At 42.1% G+C, this 25,146-nt stretch overlaps 1 protein-coding gene across 2 annotated transcripts in view; it reads right to left on the minus strand.

Annotated features, from left to right (window-relative positions):
* gdpd5b (glycerophosphodiester phosphodiesterase domain containing 5b) overlaps positions 1 to 25,146 on the minus strand; it is a 64,371-nt gene that overhangs the window by 33,557 nt on the left and 5,668 nt on the right. For both annotated transcript variants that reach the window (XR_010035813.1, XM_063205166.1), the window contains exon 2: positions 14,427 to 14,602. Coding sequence is in view for 1 of the 2 variants with exons in the window: in XM_063205166.1 (XP_063061236.1) it covers positions 14,427 to 14,543 (117 nt within the window). In the remaining variant the exon portion in view is untranslated. The remainder of the gene's footprint in view (positions 1 to 14,426; positions 14,603 to 25,146) is intronic.

The raw sequence follows: 25,146 nt of genomic DNA on the forward strand, positions 1-25,146 counted from the left end.
GGGGGGGGGGGGGGGGGGGGGGGTGGGGGGGGGGGGGGGGGGGGGGGGGGGGGGGGGGGGGGGGGAGTCCTCGGTCTGAAACAGTTTGAGAATCACTGCTTTAGTTCACCAAAGCCAAACCCCGGATAGGCTGTTTTTCACTTTTGTACCGTAGCAGGGAGGGTGCGGTGCCCCGGGGATTGGGTGGGTAGCAAATGAGCAGGCCTCAGCAGCTCAGCTGCTCCTGCTGCACACAAACAAACAAACATATAGTACCAGAGCAGAGCAACACCACTCCCTCCTTCCCATGTCCCGGCATGTCCTCTTCAGCTCTTTAAAACGCATGTCTCTTTTCCACTGCCGGTTTTCTGGTAGGCCTACAGCTCGACACAGCGCATCTCAGCCGTCACTTTTTGCTTTTCGAATAGGCATGACACAGCTCAATCATAAAGTAAAAAGTGGCGGCCGAGTCGTGCTGTGTCGAGCTTTAGGCCTCCCAGAAAACCAGCAGTGGAAAAGAGGCATTACTGTACTTGTATTTTTTTCCAATATCCCTGACTGACATGACTTGAGGTGTAAAGGCAAGGCTGGCAACGTTGGATAAGAGATTCCAAAACCAATAAATGCTAATAGAAACGGCTTCAAACTTGCAAGAAGAGCTACAGGCTATTAATGAGCCCTGTCTCTTTATTCTCTAGTCTCTTGCCTACTCTTAGGGTGTAAAGGCAAGGCTACAAGGCTGGCAACGTCGGATAAGAGATTCCAAAACTAATAAATACTAATAGAAACGGCTTCAAACTTGCAAGAAGAGCTACAGGCTATTAATGAGCCCTGTCTCTTTATTCTCTAGTCTCTTGCCTACTCTCAGATAGAAACATCAATTCCACACCCACTTTTATGACTAAGAGCAGGCCAATAAACAGCGTGTGGTTACATCATTGTGGATCGGCATAGAACCATGTGGTCATATGCTGGCGTTGGCTTTGTGTTTTTGTGTGTGTGTGTGTGTGAATGTGAGAGAGAAGAGGGGTTGTGGAACATGCTTTAAAACAAACTTAAAAGCGAAACCAAAACTCCAAATATTTGAGTTTGACTTTCCCCCCCCACTTGAGATCAAAACCCAGAATACAGAGCTCATGAATTGTAAAAGAGCAAGTGCACTGACTGAACATAGAGACTCATCGCAGTGTTAATATTCAACATGGCATCGGAAGAACCATATTGTATCGAACTCTCAATTGTAGCATGTGAGTTGGCAGACTTCAGCTGCATCTGTTCATCTGTATATTGTTAGATGAACTTTGTCTGCAGTACAACCGATCAGACCACCCAATGCATGCATTCTGATTTAATGAAAATTGAAAATAAAATCCGCATACCAGGCTCCCGTTTCTTTTCATTTAATATGATGTTTCAGGCAGCACACTCCTCATCATGATAAAGGGCATGCTGCCCAAAACGTCACACTAAATGAAAAGAAACGGGAGCCTGGTGTACAGACTTTATTTTCAATTTTCATGTGACTTTGCTAGTCCTGCAACCAGAATATTTTTGAGATGGATGTGCGTGCTTTTTGTCTGTACTGCATTCTGATTTAACCCATTGACCGGGAGACACATCTGTGTGTTTTCGCCTTATACATTGGCTGGAGCATCTATGTATATTAAACACTAAGGCCAACAACAACAAAAAACATTGCATGGTCTGTCTGCAATTGCTTTGATCCCGGGAGTGTTTGAGACCATGTGACACATCACGTCTTCGTCACATCAGGACTACATTTTCTAACCATCGTGCAACATTCCTGCCCTGAATATCAACGCATGTAGTCATTGTGCAATCTCAAATACACCTCGTAATAGCAGTATTCGACTTTTACTTTCATCCAGAATGCATTGCTATCTGCATGTGCATGCAGTCGATGTGCACTCTCAAATACACTTAGTAATACTGTGGAGATGGCATGCATGTGACCGTCACAACAGTGCATAAAGATCTACCCCTCCCATTTTCTGTTCTTTTACTGAGATATTTTAATCCAGTCTAAATCTCGCCATTTCTATTACCAACGTTCGGAGATAAAAATCACATTAACCAATGTCCATACAGTACATAAAACTAATCCTTTAGAAATGGGCCTTTAGCCTCTAATAATTCCTGAAAGACATGAACACCTACTGTGGCATTAATACATTCTTTCAAAGATAAGCCATAACAATTTTATAGAAAAGCAAACAGGATTTTACTTGTGACTAGACTCCATTTCATTTACATTACATTACACTTTACTGATGCTTTTACATTACATTACATTACATTGCATTGCATTGGGCGTCTTTTTATCCAAAGCAACGACAATCAAGGACATAATCACAGCCTATAACACTTGCAAATACAAAATGTTTTTTGTATATTAGCACAGGCTTAAGTAGAGTACACACATACACACACAAAATGCCATGAAGTCTACCCAGGGACTGGGGCAGCTCAAGCATTAGAGCAGTAAATACTCACGGAAGAGAAGAGTCTATCCTTCTCTTTCGTGATTATTTAGTGCACAAATGCTTTTGTCCAAAATTACCTGTAGGGTAATGCACCTCTCCTCAAAGGGCACTTCAGCCACCAAACTCCCTCAACACTAAGTCAAGTCAAGTTTATTTGTATAGCGCATTTCAGACACAAGTGCAATTCAATTCAATGAAAAATGTTTTGGGGCGCCTAACATGAGGTAATTTCTTGATCTTTCCCCAGCTCTCTGCCTATCTGAATAAATAAGGCGTACATTTCTAAAAAAAAAAAAAAAATGTACAAATATCTTTTTAAAAAATTGATTGACAGTCCATGATGTGTCGTCATTAAACATTGTACTGTACACATCCATACAGAATGATATACTGTATGTTCCAGAGTGCAGGCAAACAGCACTTTGCTTAATTGTGTGCTTTCTTTAAACCACACCAGCAGGAGCAGGCAGGGTGGAGGCAGGGCTGGACTGGGGGAGAAATAGGGCCCGGGCACTTTTGGCTGAAAGGGGTCCATCATAATTAGCGGCGTTAAAAACGGACTCACCGGTGGGCCCCTCACTCTCGTGGGCCCCTATTTTCAGAAATGTAAAAAAATAATAATAATAAAGATTATTATTTCATTTTTTTTAGCTTTTCTGAAAATAGGGGCCCAACGAGGGTACAGGGCCCACCGGGAAATGCCCGGTATGCCAGATTGCCAGTCCAGTCCTGGGTGGAGGCGTAGAGAGGAAAAGCTGCTGCACTCTGCTAGACTTGATTCAATTAGTCAAAGAGGGATATAGATCATTGGCTGTATGTATCCATCTCAGAAGTAGGAGTAAATCTGAAGTTCATCACTGACCCTGGCATGGAAGCCCAGACAGTAAACATCTGTTTATTCAACCTTCTCTTGTACACCTACAAGCAAGCAAAAGTAAAACCTAAAAATACTAGTCTGGAATCGCTCCATAGTTGAAGAATGTTAGTGGTAGCAAATTACCTCTGCACTACCTTGGCCAAGTCAATGACCAATCAAACAGCCACTTTTCATTAGCTGTAGCTAGACTACTGTCTCCACCGTCTGCTAAAAGTCCACCACAAAAATTCAAATGGGGAAGGGGGGTGGGGGGTATGCAAGCAAAAGTAAAAACAAAAAATACTAGTCTGGAATCGCTCGATAGCTGGAGAATGTGGGTGTGGAACCAACTGAGCTCTGCTGTCTCCATCGCCCCGAAAATTCAGTCGGGCGGGGAGGTGTGAAGTGGGTTCTGATTTGTGGGCCTGGGCTGATGCCTGTTATGGAAATCTTACACGGACCAGGGCTAGAGCACCTCACAATGCAAAAAAAGAATTGGGCTTTGTAATTGAAGCAGTTTCTTATGAGGGTATCTTGGAAAAGCTAAATGATAATAAACAAATGATTTGGGACGATTTCTGGGTACACATGAATGAGTTATTATTATAAATTAATATTGCTATTTTCTTAACCATATTTTTGAAAAAAAAAAAAAAATGTCATGGTAGGGGAGCCTATGTATAAAAGGGCATTGTGATGCACTGTGTGGATCTTTGTGTGCGTTTTTCAGGTTTAAATAGTACAACAAAAGTTGAATTACAAAAAGAGAAAGAATTTTGGCTGCTAGGAGTCATCTTGTTGACCAGCCGGCTACCGTTCGGATGGCCATAAGCATTCCAACTTGAATCCAAAAACCCTGGACACAAGAAAGCAGGTCACTAGACTAGACAGCCTGTGGTTATGTCATAATGGATTGGGTCAAATTTATGTGGCCGGATGTTAGCCGTGGCTTACTCTGTGTCTGTGTGTGTGTGTGTGCTTAAAGCCAAAATCCCTCGCATTTTATTTTCTTTTTTCCCCTACAATGACATCAGATAAACCGGGCAAATAGAAACAAAACAAACCGTAATGGAGTATCAAAACCCAGTACAGCTGAAGTTTTACAGTACAGTAAGTTTTGCAGTGGAAGACGTCTATCACTTGAAATTCGCAATCAGTTCCAAGCCGTGACGAATACTTACTGTAGGAACTGATTGTGGTGGTAAATATTCATGAATAACATCTGTGAATGGGCAGCATTTATTTTGGAAGTAAACGGCTAAATACAAACTCTGTGAGTCTATGACAGATACTTAGATATTGATTCAGGTGGTAAATAATTCATGAATAAAAGATAACATCTGGGAATGGGCAGCATACATTTTGGAAGTAAACAGCTAAAAATAATTACAAACTCTGAGTCTGTTGGTTTTATCCGTAATGGACCTGTGCCTTCTCTCAGAGCGGAGGCTGGCATGTTGTGCCTAGGATGAGGATGAAAATGAAAATCCCTTTTTTTTTCTCCCATTGTGATTACACAGCTCAGCACAGCATAGCACACTGTGCACACACACATTGATATTGCATTTCTGCTTAAGCCCATTAACAGAGCGCAGGCACTGCAGCCCGGCTGGCAGACAAGCCAGGTCAGCACAGCAGCACTGCATGTGGGGACAGTACAATCAGTCACTCTGTCTCTGGGGAGGATAAGGGAGGGCAGGTCATTCACTTCGCCCACTTGTCTCTTGAACCCGCAAACCTTAGGCTACAACCCAGAGTTCTTTGAAGTGTCTTTCTAGTCCACCATTTCTGGAAATATGCTTATTTTACACTTCCTCTCGAGATAAATATTATTATTTTATTTTTTAGAGAGAATTTTACCTTTCTCCTCTCACTCCAACCGTTCTCTGGGTGTGTTGGCATTAGTCCTAGTTCCAAACTAGCCATCATGTCCCCATGGGAATATTGTCGGTCTGTTTCATTATCAGGAAATGGGGGTGCTGCTGGGTTTTCTGGACTGGGGCAGGTGTGCAGCCTGCCCGACAAACGGCTCAGTTGTCCCGGGCCCATTACATTCAATGTCACAGTACTTATTGATGGGGGTGGGGGTGGGGGATTTCAAATGACTTTGCCCTGGGCCTGGTGAACGCCGTCAGCGGCCCTGAGTCGAGGTCTCACGAGAAATCTGGTGACGGTAGCTAGCCCATCCATCATTAAGCAATGATAAGCTTTTCCAAAAATACGCATATTAGGAATGTTACAGAACTTCCTGGCTATGGAAGAATTGGCAGATGAAGGAAGCTACTTCTGTAAAGCTGTGTGCTTCAGCCAAGCTGATACTCTCTAATATACTTGCAAAATAGAATGTGGCTAGTCAGTCATTTGAGGTGAAATATTTTAGAATAATGTTGGAAGCAATAGTTGTAAAATGATCCATATTACAAGTAATTGCACAGCCACTCATTACCCATTCAATCGACATAGAGATCATCATATATCAATAAATAGCCACTACTACTCAATTACCAATATTGCAATGGTAATTATCAGCAGCACAAATACCACCACCGCTTAACCTGCAGGCATTTCCCGTCCGCCAGCAGCCGCGGGGTGTCATATTACGGCAAAGGAGGTGGTAATGGTGTGAATAATGCATTGGCGCCCACACGTGCTAATGCCAGTTAAATGCACATCAATATTTACTGGCATGACTTATTCAAGCAGCTTGTTCAAGCCACATGAATATTTTATACCAGCAAAATAACAAGCAGGTGAATAGAAACATAAAACAACCTGGTTATTTATTGGACTTAATCAAATCTGTTACTGATCGTCGTATCATTTCATAGTGTGCATGCAAAAATGGTGACATTCAATAGGCAATATATTATTGTACTGTTCAGTTTAACCGGATGGAAACAACCCCTGCAATTTCATTCGAATAGTTGCAATACTATGTATGGTAAAATATTCGAGGGGAAGAACATAAGAAGAGAAAAGCATTATGTGGGGAAGAGAAATTAAGACCAGAGGAGAGGTGAGAAAAGGAGAGAGCAGAAAGGCATTGGGTGCGTTCCAATATGCGACCATGCGTCCTCCACTTGTGCTTGTGACCTCATACCAGGAAGTAATAAGTCATCATGACATCACTGACAACAGCATTATATTTCAATATCTCGCAAAAGCTCAATTGTAAAGTAATTTTTAGAAAAAATGTGAGGCCACAAGCCCAAGTGGAGGACGCAAGGTTGCATATTGGAATGCACCCATTGAGTCCTTCACCATAAAAGGCATACGTCCATTCTCCTGTCTGGAATGTCTTTCCCAGCCGACCTTACAGGCTCAGCAAAATAAATACAAAATAAGGTCAGGGACAGCTCAGGCAAGGTAAGCAGGCTGAAAAGAGCAGACCACGCTATTTGTCAGTCAGGTCCTTGTGCATCACACTTCATCACAACTACAGTATGCACCTACTGTAGTGTATGTTACCCCCCATTTCTCACACACATGTGGTAGGAGGCACTAATTTTCTCCCCTTCGAGCACATGTGCAATTTCCATGGGACTTCTAAGGTGTTGATGAGTGGGGGATTACTGGAGATTGCCTAGCCCCCTGCCAGCCCCCTGGAGGTCCGGGAGCATGTAGCGGGATTCAAAAACAAAAAAACACAAGCATCCTAAACACATTCATTGTCTACTATCAGTCTCTTGGGCTCAGCAGCTGATGTATGTATATGAAACAATGTAGTCTTCCATTCTTGCACATCGCTGCTTGAAGCTATGTTGTAATTTCTGATTTAGAATTGTACAGTGTAGTAGGCTGTGGGAACGTGCGCAGCATAGCACAGCGGTGCCATTACCTAACAGGCTGAAGGTCAGGCAAGGTCACGTCACATGCCTCCTGACAGGCGGGCGTGAAAGGACACATATCATCTGCGGCACGCTGTGTGTGATGACAGCACTCCACCTGGCTTGTTAGCGGATACTAGGGCTGTAACGATATTGTATCGAATCGAGAAATCGTGATACACAGTGTCACGATACTGTAGCGTGATGCAAGAAGGCATCATCGTCATACAGCTTTTCAAAGTTCTGTTACCCTTCAGTTTAGCAAACAACCACATGACATTATGTGATGGTGCTTCCAAGCTTCAAATCAATGTCATTATTATTTTCAAACTCTTTTTTACATTATTAGTATCCTCTTGTAACCTACGCTACCTAGACAACAATCAAAAAGATACATTTAAAAAATCGTGGGGTGTATCGAACCATAGAGTTGAGTGAGTTGAGTGTATCGTTACAGCCCTATTGTTAGTGGATGCCAGAGTAAAATCCGATTTAGAAAAAAATCAGTTTCACTCTGTGGAGCCACACACTGAAGTCATTCATACAATTTTGCAATGTATGTTCAAATTTAATTTTCAAAGACGCAAACAAGCAGTCGATAAATTGTCCGCCACAGCAGTGCAAGAACACTGCCAAATTCAAACCGTAAAATCAGCATACACCTTCAGTGCAGAGCTGATCTTTGAAATTGAGTGAATGGGTGAATTGCTGCCAGGTATTTAATACAATTCATCACCATGCAAGTCACACTGACAACGAATAGGCAAATTCTTCAGCCAGCAACCCCCACTTATTGATCAGGGGTAGTGTTGCCAGGTGTGGCTGATGATGTCCAGCCCAATAAATGCTGAAAGGCACAAACCTAGAGGTACTAAATCCCACTCAGTTTGAATTAAAATATTTGAATGATCTATGGTAATAGATCTACACAACCATCTGTGCAATATTTCATTTTATTATTATTTTATTCTTAATTTCCCTCGGGATCAATAAATGATACTCTACTACTCTACTACTCAACTATTTACCCACGGATGGTCATCCTAAGCAGCCCAAATTGGCGGCAAACTTCTGGCAACCTAGACGAAGGGGCTCATGAGTGGTAAATTCATAGATGTGTAGCCGAGGTGTATAGCACAATGGGCGAGAGAATTATTCATTTAATGAAACGTGGCATGGAGGCACTACCTGCAAACAAACCCCTCCCCTGTGGAAGTGAACACAAAAGGGGTTGCCATGGTGACCGGCCTGGCCAGGGGGATTTATTCTCACAGGCCAACCACATTCCTACCTCCAGGTTCCTACTCCACACATTCGCTCTGACAACTTCCTTCAACTTGCTGTCTGCTAATGTTCGCACTGAACTGGGGGAATTTATCAGCTTTCACTCTGGATGTCCCCACATTCTGGAAGCTACCTAAACAGTCAATACACCCTTAAACAACTGAAATATAATAACAAGTCTCCCTATACCACTCTGTAATTGTTTGTCTTGATTTTGACAAATGATTATATACCTATGTATAGATACTGTATAGTATATGTGCATTTTTAAACATGTATTTTATGCATTATGTATTGTATTTATTGTATTATTGGTTTTGGTTATTTTATGTTAATTTGGTTTTAAACCTATGTTGTATCTTCTTGACTAGAAATGTTTTTAACATATTATAACTCTGCTGCATTGAAAAATAGAACCACCCTCATTACTGTATTATTCCCAAGAATTTAAAAATAAAGTTTTCCATTCCATTCCAAATCCAGAGGCACGAGTGAGGAAAGAGGGAGAGGGAGAGGGAGGGATAAGGAGAAGAAGAGGGAGATATATAGAGAGAGAGGATGCTGAAATATAATGCCTCCACTCCACAGCGTGAACTGAATATTGGGTCTCGCTTGCCTGCACACTCTGAAGTGAAAAGAAAGCCTCGAACACAGACTGGCAGGAGGCCCCGCCGGCGATTAGGTCACCTTTGGTACCCTGAGCGTTGTTGTTTTAACACTCGTGTAGTGTAGTTGTGCATATTATTGCTGTGCGCCTGTGGCTGTGATACAGCACCACGGAATTTGCGCTTATGTTCATGTCGTGTTTTAATACCTTCACATCACTACCACTTATCATTGACCTACCTACTCTGATCTCAACTGCATAAACACTACACCACTTTGGCAATTTTGGCACGTTATTTTTTATTGTCCTACATCTGGCTCTGATTCCTTTCTGACCCATTTCATAACAGTAACCATAACTGCATGCTGTAATTACTCAGAGACGACACTAATGCATGCCTTACTTATAATGTGACGATATGTATATCCATTTTGAAACATTTTGAGGAAATTGACATTTTTGTATTAGGCATTCCATTGAATTGCATTGCAAAATGCTTTTTACATCGGTTTAAAAGTATTATCTCAAAATATTTGAATGGTAAGATTGAATTCACAAATGGATCATGGACATAAAATGCAGTCAAAAGTCAAAAATGGTGGAAACACCATTTTGCAAACGTAAGTTGTGATTTATGAAGGAGTCTGGGTGAAAACCTGTGAGGACAGAAGAAGCTGGGCTAGAGGAGGGCCTTTGCCTGAGTCCATACCTGCTCCTGCTCCTGCTCCTGCTGCTGCTGCACTACCGGTAAAGACAGAGTTAACGGAAAAACTCTCAATTATTACTGAGGTCAGCTCGTCTTTCAGGGTGACAGGTAGCCGCCCTCTATACGAGCGAAGCACAACACAACACAACACAGCCAGCGCAGTGCAGACCAGAGGGCCTGACAAATAAAAGGCATCCTCCACACCAAGGCCCTCAACACATTTCACCAGCAGGCAAAACATTGCTTAAAAAAGCAAATGATGAGAGGGACATATGACAGGAACTCTACATTTTCCCGTACGGGAACAGAGTCAAACAGTAAGGAACCAACAGCCATCTAGCAAGACCCAGTGGCATGGAATTAAGAGTTGTGATAAGTAGGGTACCCGGAAGTAGTACCCTGGTTGAAGCCACTTGCCTCAATGTAGATTGAAGCAGTGCCCAGAAGGGGCTTTCTTTCCACTGACTAACACACAACCACTACATAATAAGCCACCATTAAGGAGAAACAAACTACATTTCTGAGTAATTACAAGCAAATATATGCAACATCAATTGGTTTATTTATGACCAATTCATTAAAATTCACTGCCATTACATAAATCTGATAAATAAGACCTATTTTAGGATGTAGGCTATACTACACCATGCTGTGGAAGCCACTTCCTGGCACTAACAGAGCAGGCAGTGAGCACCATGAGCAGCCCTCAGCCGCCATTTACGTGTAGAAAAAAATGGAACAGAGTGGCCAGGGAAGTGGTCAGGGCTCTGGGAAGAAAGGTCTATAGGAGTGTTTCTCAACGGGGGTGGTACAGCCCCCCAGGGGCGTTTGGGAGCTCTGGGGGGGGGAGGTGGGGTGGTTGACAAGGATACAACTGAAAAGAGGCGGTGCTTAGTTGCCATTGGAGAGCATTAATCCATTTTTTTTAATACTAAGGCGGGGGAGGGGCTGTCAGGCTTATGATGAGGTCAAGGGGGCATTGGGAGGGTTGTAATGAGGCCAAGGGGGCATTTGTTCAAAAAAGGTTGAGAACCACCACTCCATAGGCACCTTTCACAAGAGAATTCCTTGAAAAGCAACAAAACAAGAAGGAAACCAGTAAATATTGCAGCAAATGTAAAATGAACAAATTTGTTCTTATTGTTTTGACATGTAAACATGTGGCACAAGAAATCTAGCTTTATTCAAAAGCAGTGATACAAGTTGAGCTGAAACATGTATTATGTATTATAAAATAATACAACTGTATTATAAAGATCAACCATATCCAGGGGATACAGAGCTTCAGTGGAAAGGCTCTTGACTAATATTGCAGAACTACACTACAGATTCAGGCTGACATTTTAAAAATGTCACACAACGTGGTTTTTCTCTTAATATTAACCTATAACCTACAAAGAACATCATTATGATCAAAACGTTCAACTACAGCCACAGATATTCTCTCTTTTTTCATGCTGACAGCTGTGCTACACATCCAGGTATGATGATGAGCTTTGGGCTACATGAGGTAAGAGTTTCTCTCCCTCACACACACACACGCACGCACGCACACACACGGGCACACACAACTGACCAGCTCTTTTCCCACTCGGGCAAACCAATCCTGACCCAGCACAGAGCACAGACCTGGATGGCCAAAACGACACAGAAACTGCTGACAGGGCCGACTGCTGGCCTGTTGAGAGGTCACTCTGTGCACAACAGGAACACCTACCCTCCGCGAAAATTCCTCCTCACGTTACTAGATTCTGTGTTTGTGTCTCAAACACAAAATGTATAGAAACCTACTTACAGGAGTTATACAGTAAGTGTGAGTTCGTGTGTACCATGAACCCAAGTCATTTTCTGAAGATTGAACACGGTAATTATTTGTAATATGTGGTTATGAATTATCATTGCATAGAAATTACATAGAAACTACCACACAATTAACTGCCCCATAGGAGTGCCGCTTTTTTCATTGATAAACCCACTTCCTGGCTCCTGGCCTTTGACCCTCCAGCCAGTTCCACTTCATGGGAGTGCAGAGGAAAGGTGAGATGTCCCATAGAGAAAGCTACAAAGCTCACAAAGCGATTCATCTATTTATTATTCTGCTATAATTCTTAAATAACACACACTGTGTAAGAGGCCAATTCCTCATTTTTCCACTCCCTGTACTGCAACATTCAGTATAAAGATTGTACATTGAATGTGCTTACTTATATGACACATACCATAACAGATGCAACTATAACTATGAACAGGCAACACTACCATACCTATTTAAATGAAAATCTATTACAATAACAAGTAGGACCAGCTTGCTGTAGTCCATTAATAGTCCACCGTCTTGCTCAAACTATTTACACATTTATGAATATTTCTCAATGAAATATTTAAAAAGTACATTCTTTTTTTTATTTACACATAATGATAATTTTAGCTCCATTTTAGCTATGGCTATGGTTATGATTATGGTAAGTGAAGATTTCTGAAATCATAACGAGTACACAAGGAGACACAATAAATCTGCATATTTTTCAAAATAATGACATTTGACTGATAAACAGCCAATCACATGCCAAGTGACTTCATGTTCCATGCCGGTTTGTCTAAATATTGAGATTAAAGAGGCAGTAGGTAGGATGACGTCATTTGCACGGTGCCCGGGGCATTCCCGTCTCAAAATCTACACCGTACTGAAAAAATGCTGTTCAAATGAACTCGCGGTGAGACTGTTTTTCATCACTGAATGCCAGCAGTTGATACAAGTCTGAACACGGTATGTAAAGCAATGTTTCAAATGAAAAGTGTTTCCCACGACACTCCTTCGGTCCGACACTGTCAAAAGTTGCATGTGGGGTTTTCTGACAGCGGACTGTGGAAGCGGTCGCGATAGCCATCCTTCACTTACTAATGACTCGCATAAGCATAGGCTGACTCCGGACCGTGATTAATTAAATTTTTAATCCTACCGGGAGCCCCTTTATTAAAAAAATAAATAAATCGAATTTAAATGCTGTTTAAACCGGATATTAAAATTAACAGATTAAAAATATATCAGTTTTCGAAAATAAATGCAAATACGTGCAAAGGAGGGCTAAGACTGCTGTGCACTGCTCCCCACATCATGTCCTGCTGTCCTGCTTGCCCTTGCTCGATCCCCATACCCCGTTCTCTGCCTGCATCTATCAATCTCTGCTGCCTGCCGAGCTTGGCTCTGCTAGTCTACTCTCCTGGGCCTTGGCCTCTCTCTGAAGAGGAACGGGGAGATGAAACAGGCAGCACCGCTCTCCAAGCAGTCTCCTCCTTCCCCTTCCCAGTGTTGCCAGATTGGGCGGTTACCCACCCAATTGGGCTGCTTGGGATGGCCGTCTGCAGGTAAAAACTGGAAAAATAGCCATCTGGCGGGTTTGTCTGCAGATTTATGCCCACAGAAGTCAATGCAATATGTGGAAATTGGGCAGAATTTAGCACATTTTGGCGGTTTTTGAGAAGCTCTTGGGCGGGATTTGATCAGACACATCTGGCAACACTGCCCCCTCCCCCTCACTGACTCAATGTTACTTATGCAATCCTGTGGGAATGTGATAGCACAGCAATTTGAGGACAACACAACACACAGCGTACGTACACTACCTGAAGGCTTCAGCTCACGAGTTGAAGAAGTGGACAATACATTAAATAAAAGCAGGTGTATGTCCTAGCTTCAGACAGTAGCCTAACAAGGTCAAAAGACACCGAATGCAAACCGTCCAAAAAGCAAAACAGTTCTCGTGCCATCAGACAGACCAACATAGCGGCAGCATTCAGAGTGACTGCATGTGAATAAAGACCCAAAACGTACAGCTGTACAGCGAATCTAGATACATCTAGATCTGGAGGAGACACCTGACAAAGACCTTGCAGGTCGAAACATTGTGCCAAATTTTTCATTAAATCACAACAAGGGAGCTTTTGTGGTGTGCGGGTAGTTTTTCCTTTTTCTTAAACATCAGATCTAAACATCAGTGTGCTTCATTCAAAGGAGTTCATAATGATTGTCTCCCCGAATCAATATAACATGAGGTTCCAAGCTACCATCATGTGGCTGCCATGCCCCTTTATGAGACTAGTGGGGGTGAATGGCTCATTCTTTTAAAGGGGCCCTATCATGCTATTTAGAGTAACTTTCATTGTTAATATTTTGCTTTACTGTGGTTAGTGGAGTTAATTTCCAATGACCACGTGTTTTCATGTCCATTATTTTTATCATTGTGTACATGTACCCTACGTCGCCTGTTTAAAACGCGTGGAAGTGAAGAATTTTAGACCGTCAACATTCTGAAATCTCGGCGCAGCATGGAGCGTTTCATCAAGCATTCTATTACTAATATTACGTCAGCAGCACAGCTGCTTTTGACCTGGAATCCAACCCTGTAGCCTATGTCTAAAGTTGAAAGCCAAGTAGTCCACCAAATGTTCACAATTAATGCATCATAAGTCCCACGTTATGTCTGTGGACCCGAGTTTGTTCTCCCAACAACCGTTGTAAATGCGTTCTAAATGCGCCTTTAAAGTACTTGCAACAATGTTTAAATGACTCGGAATGGCAATCAAATACTGTCGGAATGGCGGTATGTCGGAATGGCGGTATGTCAGAATGGCGGTTGACCCCCCCCCCGGTTCATATACAGACCTTGGTGGTGTCATCGTGTGAGCGCTGGTAGCGTTTCCATCGGCAGCCGTAGATCCCCGTCAGACATGACAAGCAGAGCTGCCTCTCGTAGACCTGCAAGGGTTGGTGCTTCACCATGCTCCTCTAGTCTGGCCTGCCGCTCCACCACACTAACATCCCATTCAGATCACGCAATTCTGATGGAAAGGAGAGAAGCAAAAAGTGTAAGGTGCGCGCACAAAATTTTTCACATTAAAATCACGACGAGGGAGCTTTTACGGTGTGCAAATATTTGTTCTCCTTTTTTCCTTAAGGAGAGACAAATGACACAAGAAAAAAATATGTTAATAGTTGTACTCTCAAACCAGGATCATAATCCTGACTTCAGAAGCTTCCATTTAATTCCAGGAATTATTGTAAACAGTAGTTAGTAGTTAGCAGTTAGCCTGCGTACATTTAAGAGTGGTCCTGGTTTCACAGAACATTTCTAAATCAAGGTGGGTGGAGGGTTAGCTAGTATTAGGGGCATGTGACTGTCAACATTGAAACGATCTTGACATTTAGCTTCATATGCAATACAGTATGAATAGCTATTACACTTTTTTTATAAAACAACTTTAGAGATTATATTCACATTCACAATACCAAATCTTCATGGTTTCAAAGTGGCTCCCTTAACTACAAAGTACTGTAGTGGTAATGAGGCAATACTAATGGCTTGAATATATGATTTGGTTCTGGATAATGGCTTCTAATTCCAGGTTGCCCATCACTGCTCTTAACCAAAATAGGAATAGGGATGTCTGCTCTCAGCCTCTCACAGCCTAAATGATGCTTAAGGCTAATGGTCCAAGACTGATTAATCAAGACGTCAGGCTTGGCTACTTCTCTGCATAGCATAGATCCAGGGATGACTGGAGCACTCAGTACTTTAAAGTGTTTTATGGTGGTGCGCAGACATAGCCTAGCGGGAAGGTACCATGTGGTAAGTGAGGACTCCCACAATGATGGGAATAATAAGCCATATTGATACACAGTACCTAGTAGGCTACCACAATTTCTCTGATATACACTATTAGAAACCTGGCCAGTAATGGAATACAGGGCTGTATTAAAGCATTTACTGTAGGTTAAATTTAGTGATATCATCAGGGTGAGATTTGTAGGGGGGGATGGGGGGGATTGTCCCCTCTTCTGGTTTTGATATTGCCACTTTTTCTACATGATTTTAATCACAGTTCAATGTAACTCCATTGACATTGCTTGAAATCGGAGACGTATCCCCCATTCTGGTTTCCTTACAAATCGCACCCTAGATATCATCATACATTTTGTCTGTGCATACGTTCTAGGATTCTCATGGGGGTGCATGAAAACACGCACTTAGCTAACTACAACTTTGATAACACCACATGCGTCACAATAAGTGTGGCATATAGCAAATTGGGAGGAAGAAAAGAGGGGAACATGATGAATAAAATCCAAATCCCTCCTAAAGTTTCCATCAACAGTGATGAAACTGAAGGAATATCTTCCTTTATTTTGAAGCATTGCCGAGGCAGCTGATGGGGCCAACAATTACGCAACTGTCTTACACAGGGTGGATAGAGTCCCTTCTCCTTTCACGTCCTAAAGGGGCCAACACTTCTTTCCCAAAGGCATTCTGTAGGTCAGATCTGAGGCTTTCTCACACCTATGTCAAATAATCAGTCTTGGAGTAGAGAGAGAAGAGAAGAGAAGAGAAGAGAAGAGAAGAAAAGAAAAGAAAAGAAAAGAAAAGAAAAGAAAAGAAAAGAAAAGAAAAGAAGAGAAGAGAAGAGAAGAGAAGAGAAGAGAAGAGAAGAGAAGAGAAGAGAAGAGAAGACAAGAAGAGAAAAGAAAAGAAAAGAAAAGAAGAGAAAAGAAAAGAAGAGAAGAGAAGAGAAGAGAAGAGAAGAGAAGAGAAGAGAAGAGAAGAGAAGAGAAGAGAAGAGAAGAGAAGAGAAAAGAAAAGAAAAGAAAAGAAAAGAAAAGAAAAGAAAAGAAAAGAAAAGGAGAGGAGAGGAGAGGAGAGGAGAGGAGAGGAGAGAAGAAGGGAGGAGAGAAGAGAAGAGGAAGAGAAGAGAAGAGAAGAGGAGAGGAGAGGAGAGGAGAGGAGAGGAGAGGAGAGAACAGAACAGAACAGAACAGAACAGAACAGAACAGAACAGTGTCAGACATGAAGAAAGACATGGAACAGGGCCCAGGGGTCTGCCTTTTCTGCTGTCTCAGTTCCTTCTCATATTTAAGTAGAATAAAGACAATCACAGCAATCTAAAGGATGTGTCTCAGCACTTTTATAAAATAACAGTTGGGTCTGCTCTAGAACAGTGTTTCTCAAACATTTTCAGACCTAGGTCCACTTTGCCCCCCCCCAAAATGTTCAGGGACCACCTGTCAACTGAATTGACAGTTGAAAATTTGACACTGCTAATTTTGACGCAGATCACTTAATTTTCATTCACATTGCAAGCTTGTCTTATTGTGGTGAAAATAAGACCTCAGCTATGTTTAGCTTTGTGATAAATGTTACAAATATACCTACTGCTGGCTGGTCATGGAAAAGTAGAAATCCCCTTGCGGACCACCTGAGCTCTGTCGTGGACCACCAGTGGTCCCTGGACCACACTTTGAAAATCACTGCTCTGCTCTAGCAGAAGTGGGGCTGCCTTAGCTGCCTTAGCCCCTTCCAGTGGAAAGGACATGACCAAGGGGGTGTGGCAGGAATGGAAATAAGCACCCGTCCACCTGCCAATGACGGGTAAATTTCAGTGGTAATTTTTTCAACCAACCAGTCACTCTGGTAAAAACAGTGACCATTTCTCAATCGTCTAGTAAGCACACTTGGAAGTGTGTGAGCCTAATTAGTCACGCCCAGTGATTGGATACTCCGCAGAGTTCACCAAAGACTATCCAATCACTGGGCGTGACTAATTAGGCTCACACACTTCCAAGTGTGCTTACTAGGCGAGTGAGAAATGGTGACAGTGTGACTGGTAGATTTTGAAATCTACCTGCCACCGTGATTGGTGGGGAAAATACTCAACCCTATACTGCACGGTGTTGCCATATGGCAACATACCATTCTTTTATCATTTCCTGGTATTTAAATATAAATAATAGACACTGATTGGTTTTCATATTGAAACTGTGGCCTTGTTTTATCCAATTATGTGGTTTGTTGACATCACATGACACCACACACTGCCCCAGGCTCGCTTTTTCCTCACTGTACATGAGCGTGTGTCCTTGACAGATTGCTCTGGCATAGGCCAAGATTTTTCACACTTTTTGCAATATTTACAAAATTTTAAAAAATATTGGGATGATCTATAGTTAGTCATGATCTGTTTTCACCATTTGTTTTGTTTTCAACTAAAATTATTGCCTTTTCATGTTGAAAAATAGGTATGTTGCCATATGGCAACATTGTGCGGTAATGGAACAAGACGGTCAATAGGGAAAGTGTATTGATACAAAATACCCAATTCTAATTGATTGATTAATTGATTTATTTATTGATTGAATGATTGATAACTGATAATATTTAAGATTAGTGTAAATGGCAGTCTGCATTGAACATGAAAAATGTTATAATAGGTGTACAGAACTGTTTTATGAGCTTTCACTCTGAGTACATGCAGAAAAGCGAACAAGGCCTATGCAGCCTCCCCAGACTGCCATAGGTATTCCACAAAAATTCCCAAACCCCAGATTAGAGCCTAAAGCTACTGTCATCTTGACCATTTGAAGCCTCCAAAATGTTTTGACTCCATGTGTCTGTTATAATTAGGCTAATTAGCACACAACATTTGAGCAAATCTGTCAACCCAATCAAAAATTATTGTACAAAGTCAACCATTTTGAAAGTCAGCCATTTTAAAAGCATAATCTCCAAATTTCAAACAGCTCATAAACCAATTATATTATCAACACACAAGATTTACTGCAAATCCAAGCACCCATTGAAAAGTTGTGGCATAAACAAAAGGTAGGCCGTCTAGAGAGATTGCCAACTTCAAAGTCAGCCATCTTGAAAGTCAGCTATCTTGAAAGCACTGGCCTCACAATTTTACATGGCTTATTTACTCATTATAGAGTGTTATCACACAAGGTTTAGTGTAAATCCAAGCATCCATTCAAAAGTTATGACAAATAAACTATCGGTTATGTTGAAAGACACCTGGGGTGCATCCCAATATGTGTCCTTGCCTCCTCCACTTGTGCTTGTCTCCTCGTCCCGCCTCCTGGCCCCTCCTCCGTGGAGAAAACGATAAAGTTTCCCAGCTGTCAGCCTCGCCACAACAACTTTTGAGGGACTGTTTTTCATTCACCATCCCAATTGCAAATGAGAAAAAGACTTTTCAATTGAGCTTTTGCAAGATATTGAAATATAATGCTGTTGTCAGTGATGTCATCATGACGAGAAGCAAGTGGAGGAGGCAAGTGGAGGAGGCAAGGGCAAGGCAAATCGGCCATCTTGAATGTCGGCCATCTTGAAAGTGTTGGCTTCCAAAATTAAATCGGTTCATGTACAGTACATCATTATAGACAGTTACCATACACATCTTTGTGCAAATCTATGCACAGCTATTGTGTTAATACCTAATATATTCATTGGTGGTTGGTCAATGTAATACCACTGAAATACTGTTTTTCTGGGATATAACAAACAGTATTCACTTGTCCTCTCAGTGGCAAAAATGTGTTAAATAACTCCCTTGAACTTGTGGGTAAACTTTCAATGTTTTTCTGAGATAAAAACAATTATATTTCTATAAAATAATCCATAATGTTGTATGACCCTTGTTTGGTCTTGGAGGAAAAATGTACACTGGATCCTTTCCGAAACTGCACAATGTTGCCATATGGCAACAAACCTAAAAGAACCCCCCCAAAAAAACTTTTTTTTTGAAAAAAATGGCAAATATGTCTTAAGAAGTTCAATTTATGTGACAAAAACCACAGTGAGATTTTTTTCCATGATGGGATAATAATGTGTGCAGTATAGGGTTAAGTTCCACCCCTGGGGTGTGGGAGGTGGTGGTGGAGGGGTTGCCATTGACAGCAGCATGTTATAATGCTGTTTAAAAGCTGGTTAATCTATTTTGCTAACATGATGACATGTTACGAGTGTTGGGTAAACATCGTACCTCTGCTAAATAAGGTGCATTGGACCTTTACAAAAACAGCCTTTCGTAACATTGTTTTTCCCATTACCATGCACCCACACATAAAGTCAGGGCTCTAAATGATTTTTTTCCATCATGTTCAGGATGTTAATATTACTAGCCAAATACACACTCACTAATGGGTTAAAGTGGATAGTAAGTTTATCTAATCTACCAGCCAAACTGAAATGTAACCTGCATTTGGCTGGTGATAATATAGAGCCCTGCATGCAATAGGCCTAAATACAGTATATGGTAATACAAACTGATTTGTCTCGAAAGTCGAAATGTATATTTTGTGCATCTTACGGTATATTATGTGTGAGCGGCTAGCTACCTCAAGTTGGATAAATAAAGGTACTCTATTCCAATACTCCGACATGATTAGTAGGCAGGATCGTATCCAAAATTGTAATATGGGAAGAACATGTTCACACTGTTCATTATTCATTTAAAATGAACTTTACTTTTATTTATGATAGGACAGGGAAGGTGCTGACAGAAAGCGAGTCGAGAGAGAGAGACGGGGAAGGGCCGGCAAAGGACCCGGGCCAGGAATCGAACCCGGGTCAGCCGCAGGGTGAGTGAGTGCCCTACCGGTTGGCCATGGAAAGGCCTAAAATTAACTTTAACTGGTTACTGAGTCCCACATCAGATGTAGTCTTATGAAGACTGCACACTGCAGAAGCGACATGGGTGTTTATGGGAGAATACATTTGTCAAAATCTTTTGCTTCTTCAATAGGCTCATGGCCAAATCAGTGATTGTTGATGAAATAAGTCAATTCAAAGGGAGTGACGTCCAGTACAAATATGACGCAAGGTTCAAAGCCGTCCAGCTCCCTGACAGACTAGCAGGCGCTCAGAATCAATACAGTTCAATGGGAGAAATAACCAAGATATTGCATCATCCTGGATGGTGGTTCAGCAGCAGGGCAAATCTGAAGATCCCCCAGACCCTCTGGTAAGCTCACGAAGCTGAGGGGAAATACACAAGGGGCTGACGATATCAGAAATACACAAGGATCTAGCTGCTAGACAGAATATCGTCAACTTGCCCTTAGTCCAGGGTGTATGATATTACGTGTCTCCCAAATTCCTCTGCATTGAAGGGTAATGGTTTTGTCAAACAATTGAACCGAATTTATTTCAGTCTTAATGTCAATATTACACTATGCACATGTTTGCACGGTTACCTACTACCACACGCAAAATTAACATAAAATCCGTATGGCAACGCGCTTGTGCATAACATAAAGTGCATGTACGTGCTTATCCAATCATATCCAGGTGTAAGGAGTCAGACGATAAAGATACAGATAACAGAAAATCTTAAGTCAGCTGTGCAAATGTTTTAATTGTAATGTCAATCGATCTCCACCACAAGTTAATGTATTATGGAGTTGGATCTGTTATTTGGAATTTTCCTTCACATATTTTAACCACTGACCTAGGTATACTGTATGGACAGCAGGGTTCTATAGAGCTCTCAACGATTTTGAAGCATCTATGATTGATCTGTGAGAATACTTCCACCCCAAATTTCCAGAAGCGTACCATAGCAACGCTGAGAACAAGCACCGATTGGCCGACGACTCCCAGCTCGATGAGTCAAACAAAAAGACTTCTAAAACAATTCTGTCGATCAACCCAACTAACAATGCTCCTTGGTCATTTAAACAATTTAATAGCTCTCTAAAATAAAGTTTCAGCCTGCATTTTTTTATATTGTTTGAAACGGATGGAAAACTACCATTTGAACAAAGGGTTAGGATTAAGCCAGAGTAGACTTGAAGATGATACATTGTTTCAAGTCTCCCATAGAGATGAATGGAAAATTGTTCCATCCAAAAATTGCCTCATGTGTCACCCCTGGCTGTTGCTACACTTCTGAATCAAATGTCAGTGGTTTTAAACATTTATCTTTCTTATACCAGTAGTGGTCTACAGTATGAAGTGCACAAGTAGAGCAAATGCATCAGTTTATTTCTGGTTGTGCAACATAGCACGCTGAACAAACGTGTGTACTGTAACTGAAGAGAATCGATTGAAAAACTATGAATTCAATATTAAACAAAATAATTGAGGTCATGATTTTAAACATCATCAAGCAGATTGAGCATATCCGGACCGGTGGAGATGAAATCAAATCATGCTGGTGGCTGCTGAGGCAGTCATATCCCCCACACAGCGATAATAGTGAGCACTGTAATCCCCTCAGGCTTCATTAACATGCTATATGCACTTCCTTTATGCCTGTGTCCCATCCTTCTCCTTGTTCATTCTCCATTATGCATGCGATTCATTCACATGATGAGCAAAGTTTTGTGTCTGGATACTTCGCTTGAGTAGGAACTATGAAATGTATAGAATTTGGTTATGGTTAGCGGTACGTGCTTACAGTGAGGATGTTTACTATCAGTATCAGAGTGATGTCAACTTATTTAATGTTGTTGTCTTCACTTTTATTGTTTAGGCCTACATTTACAGGCCTACTATTTCAATTGTGCACTGTATGAGAGTGCCATCAGCATGTTTACATTTAATTAATTGCAAATTACAAATAGTATATAATCCGTTTTAGTTTTTTTGTTGTTTTTATTTTTTCGATGGAAGATAGCGCAAAGAAATCGGAATAGAGATTTTATGTAAAAAAAAAAAACGTGATATGACATTTTTGCCACATCGCCCACCCCTAGTTACAGTTCAGGACTTTCAATTAACGTACTGTTGATTCATTAACATGCTATGCGCGTTGTTTCTGTTTCTGCCTCTCCTGCTCCTCCTCCTCCTCCTCCTCCTCCTCCTCCTCCTTGCTATCAGTGTTGCCAGATTGGGCTGTTCCCCGTCCAAATGGGCTACTTGGGATGGTCGTCTGCGGGTAAAAACAGGAAAAATTGGCCATTTGGCGTTTTTTTGTGAGCAGTTTTGTGCCCGCAGAAACCAAATTGGACGGAAACCAAATTGGACGGAATTTAGCACATTTTGGCGGTTTTGAGAACCTTTTGGGCGGGATTTCATCAGATAAATCTGGCAACACTGCTTGCCATTTCGCTCTCCTCCTCAGTGCTGTCTCAGCTGTCTAGTGTGGTGTGTGTTCACCTCGCTACCCCTCCACCATCCTCCATCCACCTGCCTCATGGGGTGGGGCCATCTGTCTATTTTCCTCTCTCTCTCTCTTGTTCTCTCTCTCGCTCTCGCTCACTCGCACACACTCACACATACACACACACACACACACACACACACAGGTTGCTTGTTTCAACAACGTGCTGGTTGCTTGTTTCACCACCCCTAAGAGTTATTATCAGACTTGAGACTGAGGTCAGTGTGTGTGAGAGCAGAGGACATTGCCAGGTGGTTTGTAAGTATATGCGGATAGCAACAGTCCTGAATAGGATGTATGCATTTCTTGTGTCCTTCCTTCAGATAAACAGGTGCGAACTGTGAGGTTAATTATGCCACACAGCTTACAACATATACACCACGCATACTAACACAGCAAACGGACCTTTTTTTCCCCCAATTGGCTGAAATTTATACAACACGGTGGTGTTGTAGTGTCGCACACCAACACGCTTGGATGCATGCCAATAATGCCCCAGGTTCGAGTCTGTCTTGGGTCATTTCCCCAGGGGCGTAGCGGCACATTGTGGGCCCTATGTACAATCAGCTCCTATGGACCCTAGTAGTTGCCAATGGGAAAATGCATTGAAAACAACAAAGTAGCTAATGTAGTAAGCAACTTTGGTTTCGAGAAATGCACCCCAGGATACTCCGCAGGGGTTAAACTATGCTGTGGGATTTCTTCATTTCTCCTACAATCAAGTGCTGGGAGAGCAAAGAAAAGAGTTCTGCTTCTGGTGTAAGATCTGTTGAAATTTGTGGCAGCATAATAATTAAAAAACGAATTAAATAAATGTGATATTTAAAATAATCTACTTCAATAAGTTGCTAACAAGTAAGCTTAGTTTGAATTTCTTCACCTCTGCAGACACAAAAGTAAAAATGGAAGAATATGGGACTAATAGGGAAATTTTTACTTGAACCGAGCTGAAAAGAATTGAGGATAAACACATAGCACCCAGAGAGAATCATTTTGAGTTAGCAAGAGAGACAATCACCACAGCACAATCTGAAACCCAATCATGTGGCTTTGTGTTGTGAGTGACAAAAGGAAAGGCAAGTAAATGGATTCAGATAAACGGTGCCTGGCCTGGACGGGCCGGCTGGCTGTGAGAGAATCAGGCCAGCTCAGCAGCACACAACCAGGTAATCAGGTCAGTGGTGGTGAAGGAGGCAAGGCAGACGACACAAAGGCCAGAGCAGAGCAGAGGCAGTGGCCATCTCTATCCTCACTCACAGACAGATAGGCTGAATCTCAAATGGCGCACTTGTGCACTTCAGGCACTATGTTTCAGTGCGCAACTAATACGGCATACACACTGAAACATGGACACTGAAGTGCACAAGTGCACCATTTGAGATTCAGCCAGATAGAAATCATGAACTGGCCAATTCTTGCCTGGGCGTGCCAGATGTGAACTCCGGTTCAAAAGTAATCCCTCCACATTACATGTGGGTCAGGTGTTCTGGGAGGGGTTTAGGGCCTCCATGCATCAGCCCTGGCAAAGTGCATAGCACAAAGTTTGATTCCATTGATTTCAATACAACCCTGCAAACCGGTGCCAATGTCTGCAAACATCCGCAGATGTCAACTGGCGATTAGGGACAAGTTATATTTTGTTCGAGCCACCCACTGATTATCCATGCTCTGCTGTGGTGAAATTGTTTGCAGGGGTCGGCATTGTGTCAGAAGCAAAGGTGCTCCGCAGTGCTGTCGGAAGCGATGTGAGGCGGGTCTTAGTCTTGGTACCAGGCAACCGGCCAATCAACTAATGGAGAAGAGACGAGAGAGGGAGGACGCACATTTCAGAGTTAAACTGAGTTCAGCTCACTCCTCCCATCAGTTATTGTTTTCCAAAGTCATAACCAAACGTTATCTACTGGGTAAAATAAGACCCACACTTCTAATTTCAACGGAGTCCAACTCTCCCTCCAGTAAACTTTTGTCAATTGACCATCTGTATGAATGCCAAATTAGAAAATTGTCTTATGATTGAAGGCGTGTGTGTGTGTGTGTGTGTGTGTGTGTGTGTGCGTGCGCACATTCCAGTCCAGTAGAGGTGGCAGATGATGGCCTATGTTTCAGCTCTATGGAGGAGGCACGGTGACATCATCAATTTGGGAATCTTGAAAGACGGGCACGAGATGTCCTAGAGACGGCATTCTTGAAATATTCCAAAAATGTGTTTTTGCTGCTGGTGCGTTGTCAGGGCCAGTGGCAACAACAAAAATCACTGCTATCTGGTGTTATGTTAATACTCAGAGGGAAGACAAGACGACACAGACAAAATGATTTGAGACATTGCGGCGATTAATGCTCATGATGACCAGTGTTGCCCAATTGAGCTGTTTCCGATTTTTGGCCATAGAAATCAATAGAATAGGGCAGGATTTAGTGCTTCCAGGCAGGTTTTGAGCATTTCTTGG

The sequence above is a fragment of the Engraulis encrasicolus genome, chromosome 8 (assembly GCF_034702125.1).
Source record: "Engraulis encrasicolus isolate BLACKSEA-1 chromosome 8, IST_EnEncr_1.0, whole genome shotgun sequence".
Lineage (NCBI taxonomy): Eukaryota > Metazoa > Chordata > Actinopteri > Clupeiformes > Engraulidae > Engraulis > Engraulis encrasicolus.